The 10,027-nt window shown below is 38.8% G+C and overlaps 1 protein-coding gene across 1 annotated transcript; it reads left to right on the forward strand.

The window, feature by feature from the left end:
- Positions 1–8,969: 8,969 nt before the first annotated feature.
- Positions 8,970–9,176, forward strand: LOC118897150 (zinc finger protein 37A-like). The gene has a single exon (XM_036856042.1). It carries the CDS (start codon positions 8,970–8,972, stop codon positions 9,174–9,176), a length of 207 nt encoding a protein of 68 aa, XP_036711937.1.
- The last annotated feature ends 851 nt before the right edge of the window (positions 9,177–10,027 follow it).

Consider the following 10,027-nt stretch of genomic DNA (forward strand, 5'->3'; position numbering starts at 1 on the left):
ATGTCCCCACAAATAGTCAAAATCCTCTGCTGAGAACCACTGCTATGTACTCTCAGAATTGCTGCTTCACATATTTTGAGGATTTTTAGGCATATATACATTTATTTTATAGTTATGCAATGTACCTCTTTATCTCTGATCATACTGTTTGCCTTAAAGTTTATTTTATGTAAAAGCATTAAATATAGGTCAGCTTTATATACTTCCTGTTTGCATCATATATTTTTCTGTGTGTTTACCTAAACATTTTCTTTGCATTCAGTTAGATCTTGCTTTTATATCTATTCTGATAATCTCTTTCTTTTAATTGCAAAATTTAGTCTACTAACATTTGTTTTCAATTTGTTATCTATATTTCTCATCCTTTGTTTTCATTTCCTACATTCCTATGAATATTTTATAGAATTCTATTCTAATTTTTTATGGACTGCTTAGTTCTAGCTCTTTGAATACATTATTAACTCCTCAATTTTTTCTTTAAAGTCATATATATTTTAAATAAATTGTGAGAGAAAAAGTCTTTTATAATTACCCATGCTTTTGTAATCATTTGTTTAAACATTGATTGCCATTTTGGATGATTTTTATTCATTCCTGAAGATCTGAATTTCCCTCTGATATAATTTCTCTTCAGTCTGAAAAACTTTTTTTTTTTTTTTTTGCAACATTGTCTTGTCAGAACAAATTCTCTTAGCGTTCCTTTATTTGACTTGATATGTCCAGGTATGTGTTCTTGGAATTAAGTCAATTTGAAGTTTGCTAAGTTTTTTTAATCTATAAATGTATATCTTTCACCAAATCGGGAAGTTTTCAGTCATTATGTGCCCAAATACCTCTTCTGCCCCATTTTCTCTTCTGGGATAAACAGCTGTATATAAGACCTTTTGCAAATGTCCCATAGATCTCTGAGGCTCTTTTTACTTTTTTTCCGGGCTTTTTCTCTCTCTTCTCCAAATGTAATATTTTCTATCGATCTGTTTTTAAGATCATCAAGTCTTCCTTCGTCATCTTGTATTCTGCTATTATATACTCCAGTGAATTTTTGATGTGAGATTTTATATTTTTAGTTTAAAGTTTCCCTTTGGTTCTTTATTTTTTTTTCATTTTTCCTACTTATGTGCTGTTTCTATTTTTCCATTCAACAGAAGTGTTTTTTGTTTTTTTTTTTTTTAACCTCACTGATCATAGTTAAAATAGTGACTCTAACGTCCTTGTCTAACGGGTCCAGCGTCTGGGTCATCTCAGGGTTAGTGAAACTGAGAGTAATCCTTAGTCAAATCCATTTCAACGGCCTTAACTAATCAAGGTCCTCTACAAAAGACCTGCATGTCCTCCAAGTGGCATGTAGCCTAAACAATAAGATGTTTGCCTGCATTGTTTTATAGGAACTTGGAGTCAGCTGTGTCTAGTTCAAACTGAGCCAGTTAAGACTGGATAGGACCACTGACTTTCCAGCTGGGCATGTGTGAGTGTCTGCTTGGTGACTTTTTGACATCAGAAGGCCAAAAGTCCACCCTCAGATCATGCTAAGTGCTTCCATTTTTTGAACCTACAGAGGTCTGTAGCTTAGCTACACTCGTGCAGAACAATTACTGCACCTTTTTGTAATCACCGTTCCTAAGGCCTCAGATTGCTATACTTCTTTATTCTTTATCCCATAAATACCCCAAGCCCTTTGTCTTCGGGGAGGTGGGTCTGAGACTTGTTCGTCTATCTCCTCTCTTGGCTGCCTTGTGAATAAACCCTTTCTTTGCTGCAAACCTTGGCGCCTCAGTGTTTGGCTTGCTGTGCATCAGGCAAAACAAACCTGGTTCCGTAACATTAGCATTTATCAATTGTCTTTTCCTTTGAGAACGAGTTACATTTTCCTGGCTCTTGGTGTGTCAGCTAATTTTGGGGTTATATACTGGATATTATAAATGTTGTGTTGTGGATTATTTGGATTGTTATATTGCTTCAACAAATGTTGATAGTTTTGTTTCGTTCGGACAGTTAATTCAGATAGATGAAAATTGCTGACCATCACTACCTGTGGTGGGCAGTGGTTCAGCTCTGAGTTCAGTTATTTAAGCCTCAGGTCTTCGTTGCTTTTAGTCATCCCTGTGCAAGCCTGATTCAGGGTCAGCCAGTGATTTCCTTCTCTGCCTCTTTCCACTCTGGGGTTCCTTTATCACTCTCTAGTAGTTGTTGTTACTCTCAGCCTCCTTTCTCTGATTCCTCTGGGTTAAAAGATGATTAGTTTTTTTAATCATAATTTTAACCATCACTTCAACTGTGGCTGACCTCAGGGTAAAGCTGCAACAAAACAAGGAACTCTATACAGTTGCTCCAAATTTCAACTCTCCCCCCCCAGATATGCCTGCTTATTAGTTTCCAGATCCCTCTAGATCTTTCCATTAGGTTTTGGGTGGAGGGGGTTGTTTTGCTTTTTGGGTTTTTTTTGCATTTTGGCCAGGGATGATGACTGTTCTTTGTGAGAGGACTGGTTTCTTAAAAGCTCACTCTTCCATATCAGAAGCATATTAATTTTCTTTTCAGGAAAAAAAAAAAAAAGTCTTACAGAGGTATTAAAATAAATAACTGCTAGTTAAGCTCTATCTTATTTTACATGAACTTGAAGTCATCAAGCACAATTCGTGATATGTGTTCTGATTACATAGGTATTAGACTGTCTTTTGCTCTAGAAATTCAACAGTTTCTACATCTGTAATAGTTCAGACCTCTGGATAGAAGAGTGCTTGTTTAAAGCTACTACCGTGTCTCTGTTAAAAGTGGGAAGATTCTGTGATAATTTTGCAAATGGATGAAAATGCTAGTGGGCTTTCTTTGAACTCACCCTGGGTGTTAATTGCCCCTATCTCTGAAGGCAGCAGGGAAGAGGGAAGTTGGCAAGGAAGAGTAAGAGCGGCCAACGTTGCCTTCTCTTTTCTCTGTGCTCTAGTGAAAAGGGGATGAAACATCACAGAGAGATGAAAATCTTTTGGTTTGCCCTGAATCAGGCCAGCCCGCTTGATGACTCAGGGAAGGCATTGACGGGTACAATGTTAGAAGAAGAAAGTAACAGCAAGGGCAGGTTATGAACATATTGTTCTGCCTGTAAAATAGCTACTTGCCTACTTGCCTGGTACAAAGAATGATTTATCCAGGGAAGAACGCCCTGTAGGGAAGTGGATCAAAGGAGGAAACCAAGAAGTGAGATGAACTGGAGAAGGGCTTTTCAAACTTTAATATGCAAGCCAATTTCCTGGGGGACCTTGTTCAACTGCAGGTTTAGACTCAGGAGTTCTGGGTAGCCCTGAGATTCTGCATTTCTAACAAGCTCAGGGGTGATGCCGACGTTGCTCTAAGTAGCAACAAGCCAGAGGCTTTCTTATAGCGGCATTTTACCTAGAGCTGACCCTGGTGCCAGGTGAGAAGAGTTAAATGATGATTTCATTTATTTTACTGCCAGGAAAAATTCCATGGGGGAAAGCAGAAATATTTTTGCTTGGGTTGGTCAATTTTTGTGCATATTCAAAGTATGATGTTAATTTATTACCAAGGATAGCACTTATTAAGCTCCCACTCATTCTGACTGCTGTGAAACAACACAGCTTGTTATGTGTTGTGAGGTTTCAACAGCTGTGTTATCGATGCTAATGCAGTTTCCCTCACTAATAATTATTATTAGCTACTATTTTAAATTTGAGACTATTTTACCCTGGTATTCTTTTTGGTGCATTTCATACCGTACTTCAAGTCTTTGGGTTTTTTGTTTTCCCTGTGTGTTAAGAAATGAGCATCTATTCCTATTTGTAATTAAGCATGAGTTTTTATGTTATATTTTACTCTAGTTTTTAATATTTATGATTAATAAACACAGAGAAAAATTAAATAGCTTATTCTTTGCTTTGTAGCTGTATTCTCTGAAACACAAATTGAGACTGGTAGAAAGACAAAGGATTGTCATGCCTTATCTGGGTTTGGAGAGCCAGGACACCAAAATATTAGAATATTAGGAATCAGAGTATTATGATGGTTTAGTATGGTGATGGAAAATAATATTAGAGAAATATATCCAGGGAAATTTGTTAAATATGATTGGCTAATTTTTAAAATATGATGTCAAAAATAGTCTTGAAAAATTTATCTGACACTCCCTGCATTTCAGTCACCCCGATCTTAGCATTGTCCAAACAGAACTCTTTCCCAATTACTTTGTCTTTGCTATTTTGCCCTGAAAAATTAGCTGCACATTGAGGATTTATAACTCTCATTCAACAAATATTCTATTATTTCTATAATGCATTGTTGAGAGGCACAGATGAAGAAGTACATTTTAATTCAGTAGACAAGAAAGACCTATTCTCAAAAAGCAAAAGACAAAAGAAAATTAAATAAACCACATAAATGAGAGGCAAAGTAATTTGGTGATTCAAAAGAGATGGACAAAGCCACATTCCTTTGAAAACTTTAGGGGAGCTCATAGGAAAAGAGAATCACAAAATCTGATCTTGAAGGATTGGTAAGTTTTTAATAAGCATACAGGGCTGTCCATGCTTGGAGACCTTCCTCTCAGAGGCTCACATGATCATAGACTTAGAGATAGGAGAGTATAGCATGTTTAGAGAATAAATGCTGTAAATCAGTTATAAGTAAGCTGAGTCTCACCCTGGTCAAATCTCAGCTTCAGTTCTTTACACCATTGAGGTATACTAATGTTATTTTCACACAGATTTAGGTTGGTGTTTGGATTATCTACTACTGTGAAATAAACTACCTCTAATAGCTTAAGAGAGCAACCCCACTTATTTTCGCCTCATGATTCTCTGGGTTGACTGGGTGGATTTTCTGCTGTGTCATATGATGGAAGTCAGAAGTTGGCTGGGGCTGAAGTCATATATAATCTTGACAAGGATGCTGCCATAGCTAGTACTCTCTCCCTCTTCATGTGGCCTCTCCCTATGGTTTCTCCAGGTGTGGACTGGCCTTCAGGGAAGCAGGAGTTATTACATGGTGATTCAGTGTTCCCAAAAGTGAGGATTCCAAGAGAAAGGAAGTGAAATCTGCCTGTCCTCTTAAAATCTAGTCCTGGAATTGGCACCCCTGCCATATTCTGTTGGTTAATATGTGTCCCAAAGCCAGCGAGCTTAGTTTCAATGTGGGAGGGGAGTATATAGTAAGGAATATCAGATGATGTGGTTCATTTGGGACCATCTTTGGACACTAGCTACCCCAGTAAGTAATATTGAAGGTTTAAGTTATGAAATGTCCATGGAAATTTAAACAGGAAAACACCATTTTGCCTTGGTAGAACCATTTCATGGTTGCATTAAGACTTGGCGATCAGTTTGGCAGTGGAATGTAGGGAAGAGAATATTAGGACAAAGCTAAGATTTGAGCCTGCGTAGCTATAAAAATGATGGTGTAGTAGTAATGACTTTTTATACAAAGACTTAAGGTAACTTATTCATAGAAAAACAGTGTCAAGAAGCAGATCTTCAGTGTAAGATTATGAACTTTGCTGAATCTAGGTTACCAGCAGAACACTCATGATATGGAAAGGCAAGTACGCAAGTGTGCCATTCGTAGTGAGGTTAGAGCAGGAGATACAAATGTGAAAGTTATGTCAACAAAGGTGATAGGGGATAAGCGTTCTGGTGCATACAGCTGAGACACTGGTGAAGGAAAGACATCCAAAGGCTGGATTTGGGAACCTTTTGGAAAACTCTTTTTATGATAGAGGGAAAAAATGAGGCAGAATGGGGAGAGTGGTAGTGAGGTAAGAGATGCATAACAAGTTAGATCAATATCATAGTGGCCCAAAGAGTGTTTAACAATGCTAATTGCTCCAGAAAGTTGGAAGAACACTAAGCCTGAGAAATGTTGTTTGAATAGTAATTGAAAGGACAGAAATGAAGGCAGTGATCCTTCCAGGGAATCTCTCAGCAAATGTTCTCTAACTTCAAGAGATGCTGGAAAAATACATGTATGGTGCTTTTTGCCTCTCTAGAGGGAAGCAAACTCTAGCAGCATAGAAGGCAGAGGAAGAGCTATTGGGTCAGCAACCAACAATGCTTGCCATACTCCAAAATCTTTATGTATTTTACTTCTTTTTCTTGTTTTGTTTTTCCGGCTAAAATTTTCAGTACATTGCTGGATAGAAGTAGTAAGATCTTGCATTCATGGTTTTTAACTGGACTTGAAAGTTTCTAATATTTTACATTTGAGTATGAAATTTACTGTAAGTTTTCGGATGATAACTTTTATTGGTTAAGAATAGTAGTTAAGAAAATTCAATTTACTCCCTGCATTACATTTTCTGCTTCTATTGAGATGATGATATGTTGTTCTTCCTTTAATTTATTAATGTAGCAGATTATACTGATAGTTCTCAGGGTAAAACCATCCTTGAACTCCTTGAAAATTACTTGACTTCCAGGGAAAAAGCTCAAATTGGTTATGATTGTTACTATTGTTTGTTATGCATTGATGGCCTTATAAAATTTTGTCTGTGATTTATTTATTTTAAATTTATTTAAATTTAATTACAATTTACTTAAAATTTAAATTAATATATTATTTGAAATTTGTCTGCTGTGGTCCTTTCTCATAGTGTTCTTGTCAGATAATAGTATTAACAGTTTAATAGTGTCATAAAATGAGTTGAAAACCTGTTCCTCTATTTGGTTTTCCTTGAACTTTGCATTAGAGGAGAATGATCTGGTTTCAGAAGGCTGGTTGTAATGTTCATTTGAATCTTGTAGGCTTAAAAAAAATAGTCTTTTGTACATTTAAAATTGGTACTACATCCAGAGATTTGTCCATTCTTCATTTTTGATTGTGTTTGTGTGTGTATCTTCACTTTACTGTTTTTTTCAAAAAAAAAAATGCCCTTAATTTTAAAAATTCTTACATCATGTCTTTGGTAGGCAGAATACTGGCACTTCCACTTCCAAAGAGGTCCGCTGCCTAATCCTTAGAACCTGTTAGTTTGTTTTGTTGCATGACAAGGGGCAATTAAGATTGTAGACGGAATTAAGGAGTCTAGGCATCTGACTTTAAAATAAGGGCTTTATCATGGATTATCTGGGTGGTCCCAGTATAATCAGCAGGATTCTTAAAAGTGTCAGCGTGATGCAGTATGAGAAAGAGTTAACTGACCATTGGCTTTGAAGATGGAAGGAGGCTACAAGCCAAGGAAGGTTGATGGTCTCTAGAAGCTGGAGAAAGCAAGGAAATGGATTCTCCCCTAGAACCTCTACAAGGAATGCAGCTCTGCTGACACCTGGGTTTTAGCTCATTGAAACACACTTCAGACTTTTGACCCCTCCCAAATTGTAAGGTAATACATATGTATTATTTTAAGTTACTAAATTTGTGGAAATTTCTTATAGCAGCAATAGAAATTTGCCCTTTTGGTATCTGGAATGTGAAACCTTATAATGTGACCTTAAAATGTGAAAGTTCCTTTGGAATTAGACAGTGAGCAGCGGAGGAAAGAATTTTGAGGAGCCCGATAGAACAAGCCCAGATAGCCTTAAAGAGACTGCTAGTGGAAATATGGATGTTAACCACTGTGTTACTGAGGGCTCAGAAAGAAGTGAAGAGCATGGTAGAGAAAACATTTATTGTTTTAGAGAAAACCTAAGTCCTCATGAACAGACTTTATAGAAATATGACATGAAAGGCTCTGCCAGTGGGGATTCAGATGAAAATGAAATGAGCATGTTATTGGAAATTGGAAGAAAATGGTAGAAAGTTAGCTGAATTGTGTCCTGCAGTTATGTGAAAAGCAAAGCTTGTAAATGATGAAGCTGGATATTTAGCCTGTGATTTCCAAGCAAAGGGTTGAAAGTGTGGCCTAGTTTCTTCTTATTGCTTATAATAAAATGCAAGAGGAATGAGTTATATCGAGGAAGAACTGTTAATCAAAAAGACACCAGGACTTCATGATTTGAGACATTCTCAGTCTGTTGCAGGCTGAAAAAGATGCTAACATGAGGATATTCACCCTAAGGAAAGTGTTCTCTGAAGAGAAAGCCAAAAGCGTGTCTGGACAAACTTTTGCCAGTGCCTTAGAATGATCAAAAGGTCAGAGTACTTTTGGACAGAGGACTTTGTTTTTTAATCATTATGTCATGGCTTTATCCATAAAAGTGCTTATTTCCTTAGTCCTTTGTCCGGTATTATGTCTTTTGGATAGGTTTTATATAGTACTTTTTGCTTATCCCTTTACACTGAAAGTGTCTTGAGTTTTGTTTGAGGCGTCACTTTTAAAATATATAGGGGCTGCGGCAGGCACTGGAGCGCGGTTGGGGCTTGGCCGGTGCGAAGGGCGGCCGAGCTGGAGTCGGGGCGGGGTTCAGGCCCCTATCCCGGCCAGCGGCAGCTGCTGCCGTGGCTTGTTCGAGACTGGCCCTCGTGCACTTACGGCGCCTGCGAGTCCCCAGAGAGGCCGCTGTGGTGTTGCCAGCCACTGTCCTGAGGCCGCCGCGCACTCTGTGAGGATGGCAGGGAGTCCTCGCCCTTCCACTGTATCAGGTCAGGAAAGTGATCAGAGCGGCTAGCGAGTGCCTCGAGACCGGAGAGCCGGCGGGAGGCGGCGCTAGGAGGCACATCCACATCTGCTTCCTCCCTAAAAAGCAGTTGCGCCTAAATCTGGCGTTGTGCCCGTCCCTGCACTGAGCCAAAGGACATCGCTGTGAAGTTCCGGTCCTGGTTCCTAGGAACAAAGCCGATCTTGTGAGATAAAGAGGAATCCCACCGGGAAGATGGCTCATCTGAGTGGAGCCCTCCCACCAGGGCTGCAGAACAGAGGAGGATCAAGGCCAAGAAAGAGCAGACGCTAGATTTGCGTAGCTGATTGCACCATGTGATCCTCGTGCTCCGCAAGCCACCCGTCAGACTGTGAGAACCTGAGGTTTGAGCCAGGTTTCAGGAGAGCCCAAACTTTGTAGTTCTCTACATGTTTCCTCGATCCACAGAAAATGAACAGATCTCAGGGGCCAGTGTCATTTGAGGATGTGACCATGGGCTTCACTCAGGAGGAGTGGCAGCACCTGGACCCTGCTCAGAGAACCCTGTACAGGGACGTGATGCTGGAGAACTACAGCCACCTCATCTCAGTGGGGTACTGTGTTACCAAACCAGAGGTGATTTTCAAATTGCAGCAAGGAGAAGAGCCATGGATGTGAGAGGAAGAGTCCCAAAGTCAGAGCCACCCAGACTTCTTCATAGTTGACCTGATGGAGAAGAGCCAGGAAACGGAAGACCAGCATTGGTGGAAAGTTGGTTTTGTCAACAACAAAACACCGACTAAAGAGAGAAATAGTGTATTAGGAAAAACATTTTCTCTGGATACAAACTTTATTTTATGAAGAAAAATACCTCGTAAATATGACTCATATGGAATGAATTTGGATTCTCTTTCAGAATTAATCATTAGTAATAGACACTCCTTTGTAAGGCATCTTGATGAGTTTAATACACATGGGAAATTACTCCTCTGTACAAAGCACAAGAATTCTCATTCTAGAGAGAAATCTTTAGCATATGATAGAACTGGAAAAGCCATGAGTCAAAATGAGGACTTATTTCAGCATCAAGATACTCAAACTCTGAAGCTTTCTTTTGAATATACTGAATGTGGGAAAGCCTTCAATGAGGGGGCAACTTTCATTACCCATAAGAGAGCAAGCTCATGGGAGAAGCCCTATGGATGTAATGAACATGTCAAAGCCTTTTCTGATAGACCAACATTCAGTGTTCATCAGGGAACTCATATAAGGGAGAATCACTATGAATTGAATGACTGTGGGAGGTGGTCTGTTCGTGAGAAGTCAACTTTAAATAAGCACCATGGAGTTATCATGGGGAAGAGATAATATGAGTGTGTTGAAAGTGAGAATAGTTTCAGCAAGAAGTCACTCCTTCAGCGAATTTATAAAGGAGAGAAAACCTTTGACTGTTATGAAGATTGGGAAGTATTCTGCAAGAAGCCAAATTTCATTCAGCATCAAGAAACACATGTAGGGAAAAAAGCCTA

Source organism: Balaenoptera musculus, chromosome 6, assembly GCF_009873245.2.
Source record: "Balaenoptera musculus isolate JJ_BM4_2016_0621 chromosome 6, mBalMus1.pri.v3, whole genome shotgun sequence".
Classification (NCBI taxonomy): domain Eukaryota; kingdom Metazoa; phylum Chordata; class Mammalia; order Artiodactyla; family Balaenopteridae; genus Balaenoptera; species Balaenoptera musculus.

Excerpts from the sequence above, each read along its gene's own strand:
- LOC118897150 (XM_036856042.1), top strand. The coding sequence starts at position 8,970 with ATGAACAGATCTCAGGGGCCAGTGTCATTTGAGGATGTGACCATGGGC.